Source organism: Xiphophorus hellerii, chromosome 19 (assembly GCF_003331165.1).
Source record: "Xiphophorus hellerii strain 12219 chromosome 19, Xiphophorus_hellerii-4.1, whole genome shotgun sequence".
Classification (NCBI taxonomy): Eukaryota; Metazoa; Chordata; class Actinopteri; order Cyprinodontiformes; family Poeciliidae; genus Xiphophorus; species Xiphophorus hellerii.
The window spans coordinates 7103029-7127940 of NC_045690.1; the positions used below are offsets into that span (position 1 = coordinate 7103029).

The following is a 24912-nucleotide window of genomic DNA, read 5'->3' on the forward strand; positions in this document are numbered from 1 at the left end:
CTAATCTTCTCATCTAATCCAATGAGCCATATCACTAAACTATCTGCATAACAAATTGCACAACTGCATGGACTCATTGCTGGTTAATTATTGATCATGCATTCAGATTCTGGTTGACAACAGTTGGCTAGTGTAGTCTAAAAATAATTTACTAGGTGGTAAACTGGTAGTAATTTATTTACTAATCTAAATTATTTCAATAATCAAACAGCAGACATTAGAATGAAAAATAAATTTTTAATAAAACCTTTTTGTTTAGATGGATTTTTTAAAATTACATATGACACTTTTTAATTGCTCATTTTACAGCAACTTTCACCAGTTCAACCACATATTGCATGTTTTCCCAATAAGGTGGAGATCTAATGCAATACAACAGAAACTGTACACAGAGAAACGTAAACACAACGGGAAAAGGAAATACATAAAATGATTAAAGACAGCCTTTAATTCCTCGTTTATTTATCAAAAACTTTATTTACTTGATATTAACATAGCTGATTAATCTTTGAGTAGAGTAATAAAACAATCAAAAACATTGTTTTGTTTCACATCAGTGTAACCTGATGCATTTGAAATCCTCAGATTCCTCTGTGAGTATGTGAATTTGACTTATTTTATTCTTCTATTATTGGAACAGCAATATTAATCTGCGCTTCTACATTTTGTTTCAGACTCTCAAACATTACTCATTTCAACCATCTTTTATTTTGCGGTGAAAAAATCCTGTAGTCATGAGTAATATCTGAAGCTTTTCCCTCATTTCCGAGCGGTCAGTGAACGCAGCGCAGAGCTCCACTTCCTGTCAGCAGGAAGTTTCCCGTCCTCGCCGACCCGGACTGTTTTGATAACTCTCTGCAGCTACCGGACAGAGAACCGCTCGGAGCCGGAAGCTGTGAGTGCTCGTGTTCTGTTTGGACCTGTTTACACGCTGTTTGCTTATTGTTTGTTGACCTCACACAGACAGAGTTCGGGCTGCCGCCGCAGCAGCTGTTCGGTGTGTTCCGGGTCGCTTCATAGATACCAGCGCTCTGGTTCCTGTTAAGAGTTTCCGTTACAGCTGAGATCAAAGCTCACCTGTCCTTCAGGCTCAGGTGGATTAACATCAAAACACACATGACGTCACAGAGCTGCGTCACTCTAACGGCTGGCCGCCAAACTGTGGTCTCTTGTTGGGCTTCCGGTTCTGGCTGCAGACTGATGAAGGTCAGGATGGGTCTGGTCTGCTTCCTGTAGAGTTTCCTGTTTCCTCTGATCTTCTGACAGCTGCTGTGAGTCAGTTCGGACCTTTGATAACAGAACCGGATGCATCTGCCTGATCCAATTGGTGCAGGACATCAAATTATTAAGAGATTACATTTTTTTAAAAAGTCATTTATTATCAGTTATATTGAAATAAGGATTAGGATAACTGGAGGGGGGAATCTGAGGTTAATCTCACAATTCAGAATTTTGAAAAAATTCTAAAGTTTAAGTCAGAATTCTAAAATAAAAGTCAGAATTGTAAGATTAAAGTCGATATTCCGAGATTAAAGCCAGAATTTTGAGATTAAAGCAAGATTTCTGATATCAAATTGACATTCTAAGATTGATATTCAGAGATTAAAGGTAAGATTTCTGAGATTGAAGTACATATTATGAGGCTAAAATTGGAATTTTGAGATTAAAGGCCAGATTTCTGAGATTAAAATCAAAATTGTCAGATTAGAGTAGGAATTCTGAGGCAAAAGGCAGGATTTCTGAGATTAAAGTTGATATTATTCAGATTGACGTTGATATTCAGAGGTAAAAGTCAGAATTCTAAGATTAAAAGCACATTCTCTGAGATTAAAATGATAATTCCCAGGATTCCTGAGAAAAATGTTGGAATTCTGAGATTGAAGGAAAGAATTCTTAGACTATACAAAACATACATAACATTTAATATAAAGGAGGAGACTCGTGTTCATATTTAGATTTGAAAGCTTTTTAATTACGGTGAAGATTAAAAAAAATGTTTTCTTCAGTTTGAATTAAAGTGTTTGACAGATTTGAAACTGAAAGTACGGTGGCTCTGGAAGGACAAACGTCTGTCAATGTGCATTTGATGGATTAAAAAGATATTTTTTTCTCTTTTTGATTGTTTAGAAATGTCTGAAAACTAAACCAGATGTTGAGAGGAAATTTTTAGATTATTTTTGTTAGTTTGAAACACATTTCTAACCTGTGATGTTTAACTGTGAGGCAACAACAATAAAACAGTTGAATTAATTGGAAGCAGCCGAGTTCAGAAAACCAAACTGAGAGTTCTGGTTGTTTCTTTAGAGCTACAGAGTTACAAAGTTAAAGCCTGAGGGAAACGGATTAACCATCTGAACCAAATTTAAGTTTATTACTCAGAATTTCTGCAGTCGTGGTGCGAAAGAACCAAGAGGAATGCTGCTGTGGTTAAAGTGAGTCATTCAGGAAAACCGCTCTCACTCTGCTGCCTCTCAAAGGAGAAGTCGTTTCGTTGGCTCCTCCCAGCTTCGTGTTTCGCTGCAGTTTAACTTTTAATGTTCCAGCTGCAGCTCCAGAGGGAACAACGAGTTCCTCCACAGACCTGAGAGCCACACAGAGTATTCCTGGGATTTTTGTTTTCCCACGTCAACAAACTGCAGGAGAATTAATGAAGTTTTTACTGGAGAACAATCAAGAAGAAGAAGAATGCAGACCTCTGACTCACAACCTGAAGGTTACACCTTGATGGGCAGGGAATTAAACCCGAGACGGAACAGCTTCATGTTCCTGCTGGTTCTGATTTATTCCTCTTTCTGCAGGTTCTGGTCCGGCCATGACCCAGCAGGAGCAGCAGGAGTTCACCTCCCGCCTGCAGGAGGCCGATGCTTGGATGAAGGGCATCGAGGAGCAGCTCAAGGCTAATGACAACACGGCGGGACCACGAGATGCCCTGGAGGCCCGACTCAGGGAAACCGAGGTGTGTCGGGTTTTCTTTGATGGGTTTATGCTGTCTGAATGTAGGATTTAGTCGGATATGTGGCAGGATTTTTATACAAACCCCAACCTGCTGTGCACATTTTGCATGTTTTTGTCCTTTGGATCTGAACTGCTTCTAAAAAGTGCTTAAAAAAATAAGTAATTATGTAAGTAATAATTTAGTGATGACTGGAAGATGAGCCATTTCCAAAACCTTTGGAATGTAATGTCACAAATGAGCAAGAGCTCATCTTGCTTTCACTTAGCAAGATGAGCTCTCAGGTGAGTTATACCTGCTCTAGCACCAGGTCTACCTGTTCTCAGATGGGTTGTCTGCTCTCAGGTGGGCTTCAGCTGCTCTATAGCCAGTTTTATCTGCTGAAAAAAGAGGACCAGTTATGAAAAATTCAAATTTTTTAACTTTTATTTGGGTCTCAACTGCTTCTAAAAACATCCCAACTATTTAAATAAGTAAAAATAAGTCTTTAGCAGTAAGTTCATGTTTTTGGTGTCTGGAAAATGAGTTGTTTCAAAAACCTCCAGATTGTTAAATCACAATCGATGCGTCGTCACCTAACAACCTAATTGAAGCTCCAGCAAGTGGTCAGCTGGTTATACCACTGTACAATGGCTGCTGGATAAGACAAGTGTTTTGATGTTGACTTATCCAGTAACCTGGATGATAAGTCAATTGTATAATTGCTGACACGTTTGCAGCCATTTTCACATGCAAGTGCAAACATTGAGTATTTAGGGACGTGGCCTGCAGCAGCTCATTTGCATTTAAAGGTACAGACCTTAACTCAGCTCATTGTGAAAGGAGTTCAAGATGGGCAGAACTGAGCTGACTAAAATCTCAATATCTAAAAATGATTTTGTGCAAAAATAATGCCCATAAACCTATTGTAACTTGTTCAAGGAAGCACAATAGTCACCTTGACAGGAAACACAGATGCAGTTTGATTTGCTTTAACTGGGAATCTCATCTCTGTTTAAATCAGTATTCTTAAAGCAGCCGTAGAGACAATCTGACAGCCGGTTGCATGAATGCATGCAGTTTTATGAGCCGCTTCCCGCTGGGCGTTGTCCTAACTGAAGTCGGACTCATTAATTGCTTTGCTGCTCCTGCAGATCTTAAACTTTCCATGAAGAGCTGCTGCAGGCTGTGAATAACCAGCATAGAGATCTGCTCCTGCAGCTGATAACATCAATCAGCATCGAGTCGCTGCGCCTCCTGTTTTCACTTTAAGGCCTCGCCCTTATGAAAACTGCAGTCTGTCAGCTGTTCTGCAGAAACAGGCGGCAGAACCAGTTTAAAATTTTTCATGATTTCTGTTGTGATTCTGTTAAAGTTACTAAATCTGAGTACATGTTCTTGTCTTAGAGACGTTGTTTCTGAGGAGACCGCAGTGTTTTTCTTGTCTGTTTTTTTCTAAAAGCTGTTATTACAAAGAGTTCCTGTTTCTCTATGTTCATCCGACTCACACGGGGATAAAACCTCCTCACTCTGAACCTGCTGCTGCTGCAGAAAGGCTTCCTTTACTTTACCTTTTAAAATGATCTTTATAAATAATTTAAATAAGTCTCCAGGCTTCCTGAAGAACTGTCAACATTTTCCTTTAGGCTCTGGCTGCTGTTGCACTGAGTTTCAGGCGTTGCACAAAGTAATGAATCTGAGGAAACGCATGAAGGACAAGAATGAATGGTGAAGGCAAATCTCTGCAGTATGTTGTTGTTTAAGTTTGTGTTCTGTTGTTCTCTGATCTAGTTTTATCTCAGTTTTATTTGGTAGAATCACCAGTTTAATGCCTGAAGAACTCGAGAAAAACAAACATGCAAATGGAAATGATGAAGCTCATTTATCACTAGATTAATGAAGCTCATTAATCTAGTGATAAATGATTAATCACTTAATCTTTTAAGCAATAAGTATTGCATTGATTAATTGCAATAAGTATTAATCAGTGCTTATTGCAACAGATTTAGAGGTTCACATCCAGGATCTAAGTGAGCTGAACTTGTTAATCTGATCTCAGGAGAAAAAATATTTTAATCTTAATCAGATTTAAAGATTTTGAAAAATCAGATTTTTATAATTTTTTCAGGGGAGAATAAACCTGAACATTTGAATAAAGTTATAGGAACATAAAAACAAGAAGGAGGTGTTATTGTTAAGTTCTTTGTGGTTGGTTTTGTGTGATAATTGAAGAACTTCCTGTCGCTAGAGATAGGAGTCTTAATGCTGAAAGGTGTTTGGATTTTAAAAGTTTTTCACGTGTGATTTTGTAGAAAATCCACAATTCGGCGCACAATGGTCGGATGATAGTGGACCAGGCTCTGATGGCTGCAGAGAAGCTTCTGCAGAGCGGCGATGAGGAGCTGAGGAACAGCACCAATATCAAACTGAAGGAGCTGAAGGACCAGTGGGACGAGACCACCACCTACATCACCCACTGTCACAGGTAACCTTCGGTGCATCAGTGTGTTGGAGGTAAACTTTGTGGCATTTTAGTTGCAGCAAATTCTATAATGATATGTTTATTTGCCTTCTGTTTGGTGTTTAATTGTGCATTTCAATGATTGTTTACTTAAAAGCTCTTCTAGGGATGGGCACTGCAACTTAGTTACGGCTCTAAATGCTAAACCAACATGCTAATTGCTTATACTTGTCCCTAAAGCGTTATTATTATTATATTATTTATCCTTCCTCTACCATATCAACAAAAACACTCTCCAGGCTATGAATACCTAACAAACTGCAATGAATTTTTTCCCCCTTCTCTTTAACATTTGGTTATGTTTCTATTCATGTGTAATCCTTCAATGTTCATCTCAGTTCCAGTAGGTTGCCTTCATAACAGACACATTCAGGTTCACTGTATTTATTCTAAGAAAAGAGTAAATCAAGTTTGTGGTTAACATCAGTCCAGCAGCTTCTGCCCTTATACATTAAATTAAATATCATAAATAATCCTAAAGAAGCAATGGCTCCCAATGAGCAGTTGGCAGCAGTTAGCAGCAATAACAATGGACAAAAAATAATAATAACAGTTAAAAATATATAAAAAATATTACAAAATATATGATTAAATCTGTCTAAAATATATGTTAGAATATAATATTTGTAAGGAAAACACTGAGCTAAAGCTAATACATACCACAGTTACCAACGGCAACAGAAAAGAGGGGGAGGAGCTGTCAGTTACCGATTACTATGGTAACCATCAACCGTCAAGAGCAACATAACAGAACTGAAAACACCGATAACAACTTGTTGACTAAATAAAACAAATTCAAAGAATAAACACATTTAGACAAACTTCACATCCATTATATTGTTAAAGTAAAACTCTGTTACCCATGTTCACTTAATTTTAATACCCATCTAAAAATACATGTTCCTACCAAATACTTAAATAAAAATAACATTTGCACTGGTGCTGCACAGTTTTAGAAAATCTTGCGACGTACGCCTAGTTTTACATGTTGATATTATGATGAAGGTATAGTCATAATAATATATAACCTTCGAGAGGAAACCTCTTTTAGGATTAAAAACTCAACTAACAGGATATTAATCTTTCAGTTCCTCAAACAGTTTCAGAACTGTCAGACAAAGTAATGTAAATAAACACAAAAGAGGAAGGATCACTGAATGCAGCGTTAGCAGAAACATTTAAATGCCGGGATTGTTTTCAGATGAATCAAAACGCCTGACACAGAGAAACAATCACCTGTCAGGTGGAATCCATCGACCAATCAGAGAGCAAGCTGCATCTTCGCGATCCTCTCAGAGGAAGAGGTCACACTCTGACATAAAAACAGAAATTTCAAAAAATGTACACATATCAGAGATGAAAATATAACTTATTTTTGTTGTAGTTTGCCTGTGAAATACTTTTTCACAGTTGTTTGTCTGCAGAAGTTTTTTGAATTGTCTTACAGAATAATTCTCCAGTAAATCGGACCATTGATTCCTCCTTGTTTTCCTGTAAACCTGCTTGTTTTCCTGTAAAATAAAAGAACCAGATTTATTTTCTCACTCTGGGAATAAAAAACAATTTAGAAAGGAGGAAAATGCCAGGAAGACATCATGAGAGGTTGATATCCTCACGGCAGGAAGCATAAACATCTCAAAGGGCTTCACATGTGAAACAGACAGATAACAGAGAGGCGGCTGCTAAAGAGCCTGTAATGTCACGTTGTCGGCATGCAGTCCAGCTAAATGTCAAATCAACTGAGATGTTTTCCAAAATGTCACTTCAACATTTGAGTTAAACAAGGAGCCGCATGAATAACATTTGAATTAAATACCTTTTCAAGTCTTTAATAGAAACTAATCAGATCCCAGCTGAGAACAAAGATGGTGTGAGATTTCTGACTCTGATAGGAGGTGCTGGTTATTTTACAGAGTGGAAGTTTAAATGAAGTAAAGTAAAGCTGAAATGACTAATCTGATGAATCGATTATTAAAATTACCATAAACTAATTTAGTGATAAATCAATCGTTATCTGGAGTTAACAGACTTTGCAGATAGAACAATGTCATAGCATCTAAGTCAAACCTGTAAAAAAAATATACATTTGGCCTTTAATATGATTAAAAACTTCTTTTGAAAACCCATAACTCTTCAAGAGGAAGTTTTAGTTTTAAAATTCTGTAAAAACAAACAAAAAAAATCTCCTGTTAAACACCTTTTGATATCTAGTTATTAATCTGATAATACCCAAATAATAATAATCAACAAACTGTTAACTTTTAAATAGTTTTATTTAAAGGTTTATTGGAATATAAACTTTTAAAAACCGGTTATTTTTTAAAAGTTAAAAATAAACAAATTTTAAATGAAAATGTTTTATTAAAAAAATTATAATTTTTTAAAATTTATTTTAAATTTAAAAATATTTATTAAAGTTAATGTTATTTTACATAAAATTAATTTTATTTATTTAAATAAATTAAGAAAATGTATTTTCTTAAATAAATAAGATTCTAATTGTTTTTTTAAATCATTTAATGCATTTCCAACATTGGTTAATAAAGGCTAACATAGTTAAATAAAAATCTTCAGATTTCTTTATCAGAATAATTGATTACTAAAATAATATTTATTTACAGCGCTAAAGTAAAGTTTACCTCACATCTCTGCCTCTGCAGCCGGATCGAGTGGGTGTGGCTCCACTGGAGCGAGTACCTGAAGGCGTATGAGGAGTTTGAGCTGTGGCTGGCGAAGCAGCGCCTCAGCCTGGACCTGGACGTGGAGCTGCAGATGGGCCTGAAGGAGAAGCTGTGGCAGGTGGAGCAGCAGATGGTGATTGTCAGCGACATCAAGAGCCAGGCGGTTCTGTTGGAGAGGCTGCTGGATGAGGCGGCCACGCTGCACAGCAGAACCGAGGATCCCAGCGTGGACGCAAAGGCCCAGCAGAGGCTGCAGGAGGACTACGTGGAAGTTCGAGACCGAGCCCAGGTGAGACACGATTTACCCCGGATCATCCTGACCGAGTCATAAAACACCTCTGATCGTGCTGAATACTTTTTAAAAATTTTTTTCCTGTTTCGTTAGGAGCGACTGATGCTTCTGCAGAAGTTCAGCGAAGAGCACCGCATGTTCCACAGCCACGTTCAGAAGTTCCAGTCCTGGTTGGTGTCTAAAACCAAAGAGCTGACGGAGCTGATGAAGCTGGAAGAAACGCCGGAGAACAAACTGAGAGCATTAAAGGTCAGTCAAACCGCTGCCAACAGCATGTCAGCGTCTGCTGGTCGGTTCCAGGTCCGCAGAGTGACAGGTGAAGTCAGAGAGATAAACTAGAGTTTAAAAAAAGAGACATTTCAAGTCAGTTAAACGCTGTTTTTCTGTATCGTATCAGTATCAGTTGATACTAAAGCTCAGATATCTGTATCGGCATCAAAAGTGGAAACAAGTGGATCAGTACGTCCCTGTTAGACACTGGGTGGTTCTGGAGCACCTGTAGTTTTTCTGCTGCATAAGAGTTGTTGATGCAAATGTTGACTTTTTATTTTTAATCACAATAAAATTTCTGCTGACATAATGTTCTTAAAATGAAAAATATATTAAGAAAGACAGAAAGTGTCAATGTTTTTACCATCAAGAGTAAAGAAAAGATAAGATTATTAGTAAAGCCACATTTATGCAGAAACTTTTACTGAAAAGCAGAATTTGCTGCACCCAAATTGACCTTTATCTATTTTATTAAAGTCAGTTAAATATGGTAAGAAAGTAAACCCCCTGTCCTAACGTCTTGCTTTATCTCAGACTGTGGATGAAAACGTGGACTGTGAGGAGAAGACGCTGCAGCACATCGAAGGCATGGCCGACGCCGTCAGAGCCAACACGTCCCCGGCGGGAGCCGAGGCCGTGCAGGAGGAGGCCGAGGAGCTGCGGCTGGGCTGGCAGCGCCTGCGGCAGGGTCTCTGTGAGGCCGAGGAGGGGCTGCGCTGCAGCTTGGACTCCCACAGTCAGTACGCGACCCGGTGCCAGCGGCTGGGGGATGATATCGGCCGGATCAGGGAGATGCTGCAGGAACTGGACCAGGAGCTGGTCGACACCCAGGAGTCCAAGAGCTGCAAGGAGACGACCGAGGAGCAGATGGAGGGTCGGTGGAGGAAATACTCGGTAAGTTGGGGTTTCACAGTGAAGTTCGCCTCTACACCTTCTCCATATTAAACAAACCTGGTGGCAAACGTTTGTGCTGCTATCATTTTAGAATTATTAATAAATGTTTCCAGAGGTCATCAAAGGTCAATTAGCTGGTCCACATTTTAAAACAAACGAAATATTATGTCAATCAACTGTGCTACGTTTGTGCAGCGAAAATGTTTGTGCCATTATAGTTTTTAAAATAAAAAAAAAGTTTCTAGCGAGCACCAGAGATTAACTTAAAAAAACCAAACAGAATTGATATAAATATTTCTTTTTATGTCTGTACTAGTTTGTGCTGCTAATATTTTTGTTTATGCCGCTATCATGATAAATATATTAATAAATGTTTCCAGAGGTCAATAAAGTTCAATGAGCCCCCGCAAATTAACAAAATAAAACAAAATGGATATCCAATTTTTTTAAATGTTTGGGCAGCTAAAATTTTAGTTTTTGCCGCTGTTGTTGTTACAGATATAAATAAATGTCTCCAGAGGTCATCAAAGGTCAACTGGCCTCCAAATGAACAAAATCAAACAAAATTTATTTGAATTAATTTGTATTTAAGTTTGTGCTTGTTTGTGCAGCGAAGATTTTTGTACCACAGACTTTGACTGAAACACAATATTTTCAATAACCTCTGGAAATATTTATTAATAGCATTTAAAATGATAGCGGCACAAACAAAACTTTTTGCAGCAGAAACATTTGACAAAAATTTAGTTTGATTTGAAGAAGGCAGTGGGGTCGACTGTTGAGGCGGGGATGCTGAAATGGATGGGATTGTCTGAGTTTCAGCCCCAGGAACCTGAAGAGTCTCTCCTCTGTGTTTCAGGGTGTGAGGAACACGCTGGCAGGTAAAGAGTCTCAGGTGGATCTGCTGAAGTCTCAGCTGAAGGATCTCTTCAGGTTCTCGGAGGATCCTCGCCACCTCACAGACGGCGTCCTGGCTGTTGTTAAAGAACATCAGAGGTAGGAGCAACCTGCGGTCAAACCTTCAGCTGAGGTGTTTTGCCGCAGTTGGTGTATTTCTGCGATCAGAAATCCCGCCGTTTCCATGGAAACGTGTTTTCTCAGCTGATTTAACTGATCTGATCTGATGAAAGCAGCTGTAAAACATGTTGAAACCATGAAACATAAATTATTAACAGAAAGGAGAGTAAAATTTATGTAAAGCTGAGCTGAAGCCGATCCGTCTCATTATGTCTGATGTTTATTTAATTAGTTACCTCAGCGGATTTGATTGATTGTTTACATATCAGAGCCATACAGTGAATTGCTCAGAAATATTGTTGTACATACATTTACAAATTGTTGGAAGAAAAAATGCAAAGATCAACCCAAAATCTGTAGCAGCATACAGAAAGATCAGAAACTGGTCACAAAATTCTGATCGGTGCATTTCGAATTTTCTAAATTTCTTAAAAATAGGACATATTTGGAAAATTTCCTAATTTCCTATTACCTGTAAAAATAAGAAATTTCCTATTTTTGGGAAATTAGGAAAAGGGAGTTTAAAATAAAGTTTCCTATTTTCAAAAAGGAGTTTTTGGGTTTGACAGTCCAGGTTGCACAATAAACCCTCAGATCAAACAAATTACAAAGACAAACTCCCCCTGCTGTCCAAAAACGTTGCTGTGGAATAAAATATGCTGCTATTGTTACTGACTGCTGAGCCAACTTCTACTGCTAAAGCTGAAAAATCAATTAAAAATCTGTTAATTTAATGCAAGTTGCCAGAGAAAACTACTTTCCTTAGAGTTATGGGTTTTCTGCCACAACTTGTGTTTTTGAGGAAACGTTTAACACATTAAAGTAAAACTCGAAAGTCTAAACACAAATATCAACATCCTGTCAGACGCACACGGTTTATATTCAGTGTGTTTTTGTTGACTTGTGCAGCAGCATCATTATTATTTCCACAGCTTGCGTCATTCACCAGGGGGAGCTTCTGGAACAGCCTTGAAAAGTGACTCTTACAGCAAATTTCTTCAGTAATGGGAAACATTTGATTTGAACTTGTTAAAAGCTCAGCAAAGAGGGGAATTATTCGAGGCGAGGCGAGCATTTTAGCATCTCTAAAGAAACTGAGGACTTAGTGTGGTCATTACACGTTGCAGTGCTTCTTATGCTTCTGTTTTTTCAGTTCAGTTGTAATTTAGCTTCCTGTTTAACACACGGAGGCAAATTGAATCTTGAATTGTTTTTAAGAAACACTTTCCAGGTAAAAAGTTATGCAACTTTCTCAGGTTTTTCTTTTGCATTCTGTTTAATTTTGAATAACATCGCAGTGTGGGAGGAAACTGCAAGGTGCTGCAATTCCAGTAGATGCAGTTTAGCCTCTATTTATAGTTTATATAAAAATAGTATAAAAGACTATGGCAAGACAATAAAATTATATGAAAGACACATCAGTAAACTGAAAAACTACTATACTACCATACTTTTTAAAATCTTTAGTCCATTATCATAGTTGCTGAGCAGCTTTTTTTTGCACATTTTCAGTTATTTTCATCATTTATATTAAAGCTTTGGGTCTTTGAGGATTGAAGATGTTGTCATCTTTCATATCACTTAAAGATCTGCATGAATAATTTGGGCCAAACTAAGTATTATGTTGCTCAAAGTGAAATGCATAGTTAAATAAACAGGATAAAAATGTTTTCTTTTAGTTAAGTCCACAGAAAAGAGAAAAATCTCCTATTTCAATTCTTTTGAAAAATACTTTATTGATCCAAAAGAGAAAATAATGTTGTTGCCACTCATGTTAAGACAGGAAGAATCTCCTGTAACTGTATGTATTACATTATTTATTATTATATTATTATTTGGTCTGTTTTTGACCAAAAAGACAAAACATAATCATTGATCTAATTGTAGCATGAATTTTAACTTGTTTGTTCCCATTAAATATTTATGCAATTTTTTATTTTACCAAAATTGACCCAATCAGATTTTAACCAGAACCAGAGACTTGATCCATGTTCAGTGTTCTGCGTCACTAAACTCTGTTTTTCATAATGACTCCTTCCTTATTTAACTTACAAAACTTTTTAAATTTGTTGTCAAACATAAACATGTTGGTTTTTTTATTCAGCGGCTTCAGTTTGATGTTTTTTTTCTGAAATCTGTCGGGTTTGAACAAAGCTGAAGGTTATTAGGGATTAATGAATTAAACACAAGCTCCAGTCTTTTTTTCTGTTTCCATGGAGAAACAGAAAATAACAACTCAGTGTTTGTTTTGATTCTCACCTTGGACGGAGACAAAAGGCTCATTTTCAGCAGCTAAAACCGAACCATCTAGATTTGTTTGTTCTGAAAGGAAAGAGAGTTCATGAAGTGGTGAGTTATGCCGAACTTTCTAAGCTGCAAAGTGAACTTTAAAGAGCGCTCATCATCTGACTGAACAAAGAGAAATATATCCCACTGCAGTCTGAAGGCGAAGCGTCAGAAACACAGACTGGTGCGGTCTCAGAGCTGTCTGTTAAACACTGTGTCCACTGTCTCGTCCTCCTCCCGTCTCTGTGTGTCAGTGTGAAGAGCAGAGCTTCCAGACTTTGTTCGGAGTCGGAGCTGGAGCTGAGGAGTCTCCTCCAGGATCCGCTGCTCAGCTTCTCTCAGTGGGCAAACTCCGTCTCTCAGGTGATGGAGGCCTCCAACAACGTCAACGACTTCTCCAACACGGCCATGCTGCTGCAGAAGATCCAGGTATAACACACATGCACACGCCCACACACACACACCCCCCCGCACGCACACCCCCACACACACACACGCCCACCCCCACTCACGCCCACACACACCCGCACTCACACACACACACACTGATATGTGATCTTTAATGTGCAGGTGTTGTGCTGCAGAGTTCCTGCGGAGTCTTTTAAACTATATTTGATTTGATTGTTTTTCAAGTCTGGATAAGTGTGAACATATATGAACTACGTTCAGAGAACAGTTTGAGTTCCTTGATCCGATTCTTTTCCACTGTCATAATAATAAATAAAAAAAAAAATTGAATCTCTTATAATGATTTATATTTATTTTATGTCTTTAACATTTAATTTGCCTTTTCACAATTTAAGTTTATGTAAAGTTATAATTAATTTTAGATTTTTTAATTGCTCCATGATATTGATGATGTTTCTAGCAAATATTATCCTTCCACTGAACTTTCCCTTAATATGCTCAAAGCATTTTGTGTGAACATTCAGCTTATTTAGCAATCTGCCTCCTTGTTGAAGGTGTCAGTAACTGTCTACTATCAAGTCAGCATTCTTTGCGATATATTTGTAGGCCATTACATCACATTTTCAAAATTTTAATATAAAAAAAAAATTCATTGAAGTTATGTAATATTATTCTTTCCACAAGAACTACATTTTGGGTTTTCCTTGGTTGCATCTTATCAAAATCAACAGAAATTAGGAATTAAAATATATTTACTCTCTGTGATGCAAGTTTTATGTTTTGAATCTGGTTACTGACAGATTTAATGTCATTTATTGAGATTCAAATTAATGCAGAAACAAGTTGGGGGTGGGCCCTTTCTGTTGTAAAATGAAAGCTTTACCAGGACATAAATGATTAAGTTTATTTTGGAGGAACTTGATTGACAGAGTAATAAAGCCATGGCTTCAATCTGATAGAGAACCTCAGAGATTAAACTAAGCGACCAACATCAATGTCTGACCTCACTAATGCTCTCTTGGAAAATTAAATTTTTGTAATATATCGATTTTTTATTTTTTATGAACAATGCACTTCTTGGGATTCTAGAATAATGTTAACTCACCTAAAATTTGCCATCTTGTTTGACAAAAGTGTTTTACAGCTTCCATTTATTTTAACTTTGAATTGAGGTCAAGTCACACAAGGAATTATTGAAATAAAAGATATTTTCTCTCATTTGCAATTTTAAAGGAAGAAAAGTGAGGAAAAGAAATCAGAAATCAAGATTTTATTCTTAAGCCGTATCACCCAGGACTAGTAAAAAGCAAGTATTTCATTGATTTTAGTCATAAAATGTACATGGAAATGATGAAATGTAAAAAGAAGCAACCAGAAACATTCAGACTCTGAAAGTTTCACTGCAGAATCTGATGAAAACTGAAGCATAATGGACAATATTCTTCATGTCTTTAGTTTATATAGCAGGAATGTTTTAATGTTTTCTGTGCAGCAGCTCCGTTTGATTGTTTTTCAGTTTGAAATCAGCTTCAGCTCAAAGTTTGACCCACCGTTTCTGTGTCTCACCTCTAACTGCATCATTTCTGTCTCCTCCTCCGTTTCCTTCAGGGTCTCCTGCAGAAAAGCACCGGGCTGCAGGAGCGTCTGAGTCTGCTGCAGGTGAAAGGAGACCTGCTGGACTCGGTGTTCGGTACTGAGAGTTCTGACGATCTGCAGGGGGAGCTGAGCGCCGCCGTCAGAACCAGAGAGCTGCTGCACAACCAGCTGCTGGAGAGGAAGAACAGGCTGGAGGTACCTGAGCCCACCTGGGTGGGAAGGGAAGGAGGATGAGTGGGCGACTCGACGTTGCCCACTCATCCCACTTAAACCACAACTTGGTTTAAGTTGTGGCTAAAACTGTGATCTTTACTTAAAAAAATAAGTCAATTTGTTGCTTAGGTAATAACAGTGTTGAAGAAGGACACCTAGTGGTCAAGAAAATGAACTTCAAATGCTCTATCAGTTTCATTTTATGGTATAAAATATTTAAAACATGCTATATTTTGGCGATGCACAAATGTGAACTAGATTCGTTTACATTTATTGGAAAAGAACAAATAAAAGCCACTAAAGGGGAACATCCTACTGTGACACCCAAAAAACTAAGACATTTCCTCTTCTCTGTTATGTCTCTGTTGGGTGGAGATGAGTAGAGATGCAGCAATCAATCAAACAAGATTGATCTGAACTGATAAATTTTCCAATATCAGCTGTGATCATTCATTGGAAAACGTGTTTTTTCCCCCCGATTGAATAAATGCAACAGAACTAAAAACGGCCAATATTTTGAGTAAAGGTGCCACTGACGATTGTTTTAGTAATTCGTTATTTAATTAGCACATTTTTGTATTTAAGCCTATTTATATAATATTAAAAATAAATTAAGAGATGCAAATAAATAAATAAATTCAATTTTTAAATAAAAATAAATATATTTTATTGCCTAAAATTCAGCAGCACATCATTCCTTTAGTGCACGCCTGATTAAGAAAAAAAATACTTTTAATATCAAAACACCTGATGTTTTGATACAGCTGATCTATTGATTATTTTTGGATTAACCGATTCATATTTGGATAGCATAAAGTACTTAAGAATTTCTTTTTTACAGAATTTGAACCAGGTGAAGGTAAAACTGCTGCTTTTTTATCTTAAGTGCAAAATGTACTTATTTTTGCACAGTTTTGACCTTATTACTTCTGTTAGTTAGTTGGTGATTATTTCAGTAATCGATTCATCAAAATTAATCCGATCAATTGTTTTCGAGTCTGTGAACCAGCAGTTTTGTCTTTGCTATATTTTTGATTTTAATAAAAATTTCATAAGGGTTAGCAATGCTTTAATTCATGAATTAAATCTTACAATGGCTTCATTTCTTGTTGAATTCAGACTCCTGTCAAATAACCCGCAGCAGCAGCAGAAGTAGAAGTTTGATTTGTGCGTGTCCAGAGATGAAATTTGAGCTGATTGATCTGCTGAAAACATAAAAAATGGATGTGAATGTTTGAATAAACTTCTCTCTTTGTTGCCCTCTTTCTTTAACCTGGGCGTCTAAGCTTCCTTCCTCAAACTATACCTGCAGTTTCCCACCGCAGCAGCTCCATCCATCAACTCGCTCCTGCTGCGTTTTAAGGATGGCGCCCTCCCGTCTCTCTGCTGGAAACTCATCCTGTATTCTTTCCTCTGCCTCTGTCAAAGTTGCGTCAGAAAGCTGATGTTTGGTTTTCAGAGCCTGCAGCTCCTGTTTCTCGCAGAGGAAACAGAAACTCCTCTGATATTTGCTCAGTTTGGGCTCTGCTGCTGCTAACGGAGAGATCTCTGACAGCTCTCCGGTTTCTGATTGAGCAAAGTTTCAGCCGAACTGATTGGGTCAATAATAAACTTAATGATCCAGAAACATGCAGCAACCTGTTCTGAGAGTCATCTGTCTGATGGGTTGAGGAGTTTATCTCCTACTGTCAGTGAACTAAACACGAAACCACTCAGAGCCTCAACCTGACAGACAGTTTCTCTCCAACCTGTTCTGATGTTCCCTTTGTCTGTCAGAGTTTAATCTCCAGAACCAAAGACTTTGACGAAGCGTACAAGCAGATCCTCGCCACGTTGTCGGCGTTCAGAGAGCGGCTGCTGGCTGCTGATGTTCTTCAGCCAGACATCCTGGCCAAGAAGAGCCAGCTGGAACAGATGCTGGTGAGTTCAAACAAAGTCACAGGAGGCGCTTTAATTTTACCGTAAGAAGCAATTAATCAATTTAATTGCATGAAAAATTAAAACGAGCTCAATAATTTCTGTAATTTCTCTCTTTTTCTACCAAAAACTGGAATCAAAACTCTTGATTCTGGAGCTTTGGTCTCAACCAGCCCTGTTTTTTGAAGGACAGTTTTTTTCTGAGGTGTGACATCATCACTCTCCTGGTGTTTTTCTGGGCTCAGGTTCTGCAGAAGGAGCTGGAGGACGGCGAGGCCCAGCTGACGGTTCTGGAGACGCTGGTTTCCTCCAATCAGAGCAGCCGGACCCAATACGAGAAGCTGCGTGCTGATTGGTCCGAGCTTCACCGAAGAGTCACAGTGAGATAGAGCTTCCTTCCTTCCTTCCTTCTGTCTCTCCTTTCTTGCTTCTTTCATTCCTTCCTTACTTGCTTTCTTGTTTTGTTCTTTCCTTCCTTTCTTCTTTGTTCTCTCCTTCCTTCTTTCCTACAGTTGTTCCTTCCTTTTTTCTTTCCTTCATTCTTTCCTTCCTAAGTTCCTTTCTTCCTCCCTCCCTTCCTTTTCTGTTTCTTCCGTTGCTCCTTGCTTCTGTCCTGTTCATTTCTTCCCTTCCATCTTTCCATCTATCCTTTGTCCTTTCATTTCTTCCTTTTTATTTTCCTACTTCCCTTCCTTCTTTCCATCCTTCCATTCAGTCTCTCATCCTTTCTTCCTTTTTTCTCTTTTCATTTGTTTATTTCTTTCTGAAAACAAATGAACAAATCAGAGCTGATGTTTACTTCTTGTCCAGGTCAAAGTTCAGGACTGTGATGACATCGTCTTGGACCATGAGTGTTTCCACGGCGACCTTCTGAACATGGAGAAGTGGATCATGGTCATGAGGCAGAAGTTGGATTCGTTCTGCAGCCCGACAGGAGGATGGAGTGTGGAGGGGCGCCGACCCGAAGCCCAGGTCAGCTTTCTGATCGGTTCTGAAGAAGAGAGAAAGTTGCATGTTTTTGAACTAAACCGATCCCCAGAACCTGAGTGGGTTCTGACCGGTTTCTGATAACTGGACCTAACAGGTTTGGTCAGGTCCTGCTTTGATCCAGTTCTGTGTTTGGATCTCAGCTGTTCAGCATGGCTCACCTTCTGACCTGTCAGAAACAAAAGTAATGGGTAACCATGGTAACGGCACAGCTACTCCAACCCAACATAATGAACCCTGAGATTTTCTGACATGCAGTTTTTATGATGGAAGAATTAAAGTTAAAGTAAAGTGATGTTTTATAGAAAACCTCCAGATTTAGGAATCGGTCAGATATTTTCTCTGAGGCTTCAGCTCAGTTTAACATTTAAACATCTGAATGTTGTAACAGTCAACGATGCCGAGGCAGGTCAGATGAAGGAGCATTATCTCAGATTATTTGGAGGTTTTAGAGGAGAAAAAAAAAATGTAAGACATAAAATAATATCTTACACCTGTGAGCATTTTTCTTCCTCTCTTGACTGCCTCACAGACTCATTAGTCAAGGTTAAATTCAATAAATTAGAAATTAAAAAGTTCATTTTCTATATTAATTACATACTAAGATATTTATTTTATCTTGTTTAATTTATTTATGCAGTGGTGTTTTTAACCTCTGTTTTTAAACTTTTACTCTTGATTTTTCTTTAAAGCACTTCGAATTATTTATAAATTATTGAGCCTGAAATGTGCTATACAAATTAATTTGCTTTGCATTCCCTTACAAATCCAAATCTTACAATGGGATTCTGAGATTAAAGTCAGAATTTTAAAATTAAAGTCAGAAATCTCAGAAAAAAGTCAGAATTCTGAGATTAAAGTCAGAGTTCTGAGAAAAAAAAAGTTAGTATTCTTAAATAGAAGTCAGAATTCTGACTTTCAGAATTCTTTTTTTTTTCTGTCCTTAATCTTGTTCCATAGAAATAATCTCTGCTGGGTAGAGATGGTTCTTCCTGATGGAAACCTGAATTCCTCTCTCCTCCATGTTTCTCCTCAGAAACTCCTCGGGGAATTCCCAGAGAAGGAGCTCCACCTGCAGCAGATTGAGGCTCAAGGCGGGAAGGTTCTGAGGAGAACCTCAACAGAGGGCCGGGTCCACATTCAGAAAGACATGGAGCGACTGAGGCAGCGCTGGAACGACCTGCTCACACTGAGCCTGAATCTGAACAGGTAACTGATTCAACCCAAACCCTGGTTCTGATCAGGTTCTTCTCGGCATTAGACTGAGTGTTTTTGTTCTGTCAGGCTGCAGGGCGGCTCCACTGAGATTCACTCTGGATCAGCAGCGAGCTTTGGACGGTTTAAATCAGAACCAGATCAGATGATGCAGGTAGTGGATCTGTCCGGTACCTGTCAGACAGACGGACCCAGACGGAGGCTCACAGCAGGAAGAGAAGGAAGCGAGGCGACGGCTTCGTCTTCAGGAGAAGATGATAGCAGGGTAAATATTTTTCTTTGTCCCTGTCAAAGAATATTGATCTGGTTATTCCTCACTGGCTCTATAGAACTTTTCAGAACCAAACAGAGATTTTCTCAATTATGCCTTAAAATTCTGGAAAAGAAAAATTTGCAAAATTTGAATCTCTTTACAAACACATGATTATGGATGCACCGATCCACTTTTTTCCCTTCTGATACCAAAACAGGTATCTGAGGTTTAGTATCGGCCGATTCCGATCCGATACAGGAAAAACGATGCTGAATTGACTTAAAAGGTTTTTCCTCTTTCTTACTTATTTTACATTGGCTTCTACTTCTATTTGCATTGACTGAACACATTAAAGTTGTGTTTTGACATGTGGAGTTATTGGTGCATTTAAGTGTGATATACTGAAAATTTAGCCAATAAATTTGTAACTCAGTAGATCTATGTCTGTGTTTTTAAAAAAAAGTTAGTTCTGCATTGTTTTTCTGTTTCGGATAGTATCGGCCGATACTGACCCTCCAGATATTTGTATAGTGAAAGACATGAGGCCTGATGATCTCACCTCTTCTGATTTTATTGTTGAGGTTTGAGTGGATTTAATCGGATCTGTTTGGATCGTTTTTCCATCTATGACAGACGTAACGACGCTGCACACTGGTAGAGAACGTGAAGTAGCAGCTCTGGTTCTGACCCAGGTTGTGTTTGGCCATTGCAGGGCAGCAGAGATCTAAATCAAATCAACTGGGGGGAGTTTGAGGCGTGGCTGTCCAGAGAGAATGAAGTTCTGATGAAGATAACCAGAACCGATAAGAGTTCCCTCAGTTCCGAGGAGATCCAGACCCGACGGGGAACCCTGCAGGTAACAAACTGAAATGAAGTGAAATCTTTAAAAAAGCTGAAATGTCTTTTAATTATAACATATCTAATTGTAAAGCAGTATTATTACATTATTCATATAAATTATGTATAACCAAATATTGACAACATAATCACATATTAATCATATATTGGTATTGCTAACCATAATTATTCATATCTTAACATGTTAAACATGTAAGTAGTATTATATTAACATGCTAAAAATGTAATTATATATGTAAATGGTAGATAACATGTAGAGAATTTTATTTATTTATTTTTTGAATTTATTTATTCAGTCATCAAATAATTTGTTACCCATAAAATATTGCAACTATTTTAAAAAACTTGATAGAAAAGATGCAGACAGAAGCACAAGGCTTATATTTATCCTTTCCACTAAACTACCACTTTATACATCATTATAAAATATAATTATCTCAAAATATTTCATTTTTTCTATGTAAAAATCACTAAGCAGAAGCATAAAAGGAAAGAAAACAAAACCAAAATAGCTGCAACACAATTTGAAGTTATTTATCCTTGAAACCATCAAATATTTTCTTATCATTTTTTTAAAAATAATGACCTACACTTTGGTAAGTTCTTGCTTTCATCTTTCCATAATTTAATTCCAACCTCCTTTTTGTCTCGTGTTTTAGCTTGATGTTTTGGAAATGTTCAAACATGTTGCAGCTCATATTGACAGAAAATTCACAGAGTTTTACGTTCATCCATTCAGATTCACATTTATACACAGATATGCAGATCGTAGGCAGCTTGGGGTTAAGTTTCTTCCCCAGGCTGCCTGTCAGTTTTGTTTATTATTCAAACATGGTTTTGTAATGTTATTAATATCTTAATTATAGACTAGTTATTAGTGTTACGTAATTAACTCTTCTGCTACAGGCTTTGACATCCAGGCTGCCTGAAGGTCAGCAGATGTTTCAGCTGTTGCTCCAGCAGACTCAGAGCAGTCAAGGTGAGGATGAAACTCTGGAGAACCTCCGATACCGCTGGACCCTCTACAAGTCCAAGCTGAAGGAAGTGGAGAACAACCTCATCATGACTAAACCGGGACTCGAGGAGAGGAAAGAACTGGAGCTTAGGGTCAGTTCAGTTTATTTATTTATAACTCCAGAACACCATAATGTCAGTTTTCACAACACAACCATTATGTAGATAAATCCGGCCAAATTCACCTCACATAAATCCAGCTTTGTAGCAAAAAGTTAAAAATTATGTATCTTATGATTCCCAGCAGTGATATTATATTACAATAGATACTTTCATATTTTGGTGGTAGAATGGGCTTCAGCTGTTGGTGGAATGTTTATGTGCACCACCAGGGGGCAGGGCAAATTTACTTCTGCTGCTAAAGAGAGGTTTTATTCTGTGTAGAGAAACCTTATGAATATGGACATAAAGTTTTATCACGTTATTTTGTGGTACTTTTGTGATAACGATAAAAATGACATTAACTATTAATTACTTTGTTTTTGGGTAATTGTATGGCTGCAGTTATGGCCCCACAAACACAAATACTGATCATCCGCGTTTATAATACTCTTCTTTAGGACACCAATCACATAAAGAAGTGTGATTTGTATAGTTAAACTGCACACAGTAACTATATTTAATAATTTTTTTAATTCATTGGTATTTATTGAGATTTTCATCGAACAAACTATGGAAAAAAGTACTAAAAAAATCAATCCCGACAATAAGTTTTGCCTTAGACATCATTAATTGGAATTTTTTCTTACAACAATAAATGAAAATACCTACCATGATAATAAATTTAACAAGATGAAGGATAAAATAAATGCCCACTCTGAAGTATCAGAGATATTTCCCCGATCTGAACAGTAAACTCCCAGTGAGTCTGCTGCAGATAGTTTGGTCAGAATTGGTTTGTGTTGTTTCTGAGTTATGGAGTCAAGATAAACAATCTAATACTTGATGTTCTGCCTCTGCAGAGAGGTGCAGAGAATGTAAAGGGAACCGTCTCTGAAACAAGAACAGAAAAGGTAACATTGCCGTGGTAACACCGTCCTACGTCAATTAAACATCTAAACGCATCATCCCATCACTGCTTCATGTGGAGTTGTTCTGCTCCATCTTCTCTCTGTTTTCAGAAACGTGGGCTGCTGTACAGGATTTGTCGTTTGGCTCTTCTTTTGTGGCTCCTCTTCCTCGCTCTGCTGCTCCTCGCCTTCCTGCTGCCGCTCATGGACGACGGGAACAGCTGCTCGCTCTCCAACAACTTCGCCCGATCCTTCAACGTCATGCTGCGCTACGACGGGCCTCCTCCCACATAAGAACCGGGACAGTGACGGACCTGAACGCCGACTGGAGAACTCCACCTTCAGTCAGCATGAAGACTCTGCAGTGTTTTGCTGTTTGCTCTTGATTTTACTTTAATACCAAACTTATCCTGACTCAGCCTGCAGCAGGGTAACTCCATGTCAGGCTGGCCACACCCACCACAGCTCACCTGTCTGCAGGTGATCATGTTGAAGATGCCCTTTAGTCTCCAGTGCCACCACACTGAACCCTGATGGGCTCTGCCTCATCATGTGATTCAGCAGTTCATCACAGCATTAACATATCAGTCATGTGACCCCTTTATGGAACATTATATAACTTACGATGAAGTTTTACTTTTTTGTGTTTTATAATCGTCTGTACCAGCACAATGTTTCTCCATTGTTTATTTAACGTTTCTGATTCAGATATAAATAAATATTCTGTTAATTTGTTTCTGACTGACTTGTGTTGTGACAACAACCTGAGATGTTACCTGGTTACAGTTGGAGAAATATCAGTCAACTGTTTAATCGGCATCATCAGGATTTCTTTAAGCTATTTCCTGAACAAAAATATTTAAGACATTGTTTGCTCATTTCTGTTTCAGTAGAGCTTGTGAGAAGAGATATTATCGTTTTTGGAGAATAGGATGTTTTAGTGTTTAGTAAATTAATATCACATTTCTATCTAAAACAAAAAAGGATCACAGACTACAAGAGAATAATGATCATAACGAACATGTTCAAATGTTCGTTAATTGTTGTTGAAGGTCGAACAACAATTCAAGTAAATACTTAGGTATATTACAAGAAATATCTGTTATTACACAAAAAGGCAACAAAGAAAAACCAAAAAGTAATAATGAAACAGAGGAACTATATTTTTTATTCAACAAAATATAAATGTTGTCCAGTCTAATGCCATTGACCTCTCACAATTTACAATATTTGTGATCAATGTTTATAGTTTACAACAGAACATCCCTCCAGAGTACACAGTTATACCTGCAACATGACTAATCAGTTTGACTGTCTCATCTGTACAAATGAAACAAGGACTTGTCATAAGCAGACACTGACCTTTGAAAGATCAACTAAGGATTTTGAGAAATGGCTTTTGCAGGCAATTCATGTTTTGCTTTTTGTACTAAATGTTTTGAGAAATGCTCATATAGTTTTGCAAATGATTTGAGAAATGAAGGAAAGTGGAGATTTTTGTTCTCAACAAAGACACACTGAGGAACCAGGTCAGACTGTAAATCCAGGATAAAGTTTCCTTGAATGAAGTGTTGAAGGTGTGAAGGTAGATCAGTTTTCCAGATAACACTCTGTAGAAGGACAGGATACCAGCATCACAGTCCACATACACTCTTACTTTTTTAGATAAAGAGAAGGAGGTCATGAAGGATAATAAAGCATGGGGGGATGAAGATGAGATGCATGTCTTATTGTTATTGTGCCAGACAGAGTAACCATGACGATCAGCACACTCCAGACTCCAGGACTGATCATTCCATCCAAATGCAGATTTTTCATTGTCTTCTTTCCTTGCAATGCTTCTGTAACTCACTGATATAAAAACAGTCCCACTCCACTTAACCTCCCAGTAACAATGACCACTCAGACCATCTGAACATAGAAGTTGATGCCAGAGACCTTCAAATCTGTCTGAATGATCAGGATATGTATTTTGTCCCTCCTCGTGTTCCACATTCTTGTTGTTTTTAAAGAGTTGAAGTTCTTGGTGTACAGTGTTTGTATCGATTGTGAGTTGACAGGAATCTGATGGAGAGAATGAAGACAATAAAAGATCATTTATTGACACCTCAAAATGAGATGACTTCTGGAGATGTAAAACTGTGAAGATGGTTCACCGTGTGCTGCTTTGTTTTCTGAAATCAAATGAAAAACATACTTACATTTCCTGAGAAATGTAAGTATGTTACATTTCATACTTACATTATGTAAGTATGTTACATACTTACATTTCCTGAGAAATGTAAGTATGGCAATTGTTTGGCATTTAGAAAACTTGGTGTACTAGTTGTATCTTAATGCAGCATGTGAAACTGCTGGAAAAATCTCTTATATATGGAACCTCAAGTATGTCTGATGTTTACCTTTTTTTGCATACAGCGAATCCAAAAATGATACTCCGAACCAATAGAAAGAAAAACTTTTAAATACAACAATCTAGGCTTACTGAAAAGTGGGACCAGAGTCCGAAAAAACAAAAAGCTACCCAAAAAGGTGGGCGGAGGCACAG

General features: G+C 37.8%; 1 protein-coding gene across 2 annotated transcripts; it reads left to right on the forward strand.

The window, feature by feature from the left end:
• The first annotated feature begins 767 nt into the window (after nt 1-767).
• On the forward strand, nt 768-23098 carry syne3 (spectrin repeat containing, nuclear envelope family member 3). 2 transcript variants are annotated; one of them, XM_032548100.1, is made up of 18 exons: nt 768-895; nt 2799-2956; nt 5245-5417; nt 8114-8423; nt 8520-8675; nt 9231-9590; nt 10450-10586; nt 13148-13322; nt 14910-15092; nt 16887-17030; nt 17273-17407; nt 17838-17999; nt 19051-19223; nt 19299-19494; nt 20195-20338; nt 21247-21447; nt 22317-22367; nt 22476-23098. In XM_032548100.1, exons 2-18 carry the CDS (start codon nt 2813-2815, stop codon nt 22656-22658), a joined length of 3027 nt encoding a protein of 1008 aa, XP_032403991.1. In that variant the 5' UTR covers nt 768-895; nt 2799-2812; the 3' UTR covers nt 22659-23098. The 2 variants fall into 2 exon arrangements, with proteins under 2 accessions (XP_032403991.1, XP_032403990.1); XM_032548099.1 differs by lacking the exon at nt 768-895 and adding an exon at nt 2481-2713.
• The last annotated feature ends 1814 nt before the right edge of the window (nt 23099-24912 follow it).

Coding starts and splice junctions, on each gene's coding strand:
- syne3 (XM_032548099.1), top strand. CDS start 2,686: ATGCAGACCTCTGACTCACAACCTGAAG. Junction 17,408..17,837: donor AGCTTCACCGAAGAGTCACA/GTGAGATAGAGC, acceptor CTTCTTGTCCAG/GTCAAAGTTCAGGACTGTGA. Junction 21,448..22,316: donor GGAAAGAACTGGAGCTTAGG/GTCAGTTCAGTT, acceptor CTGCCTCTGCAG/AGAGGTGCAGAGAATGTAAA.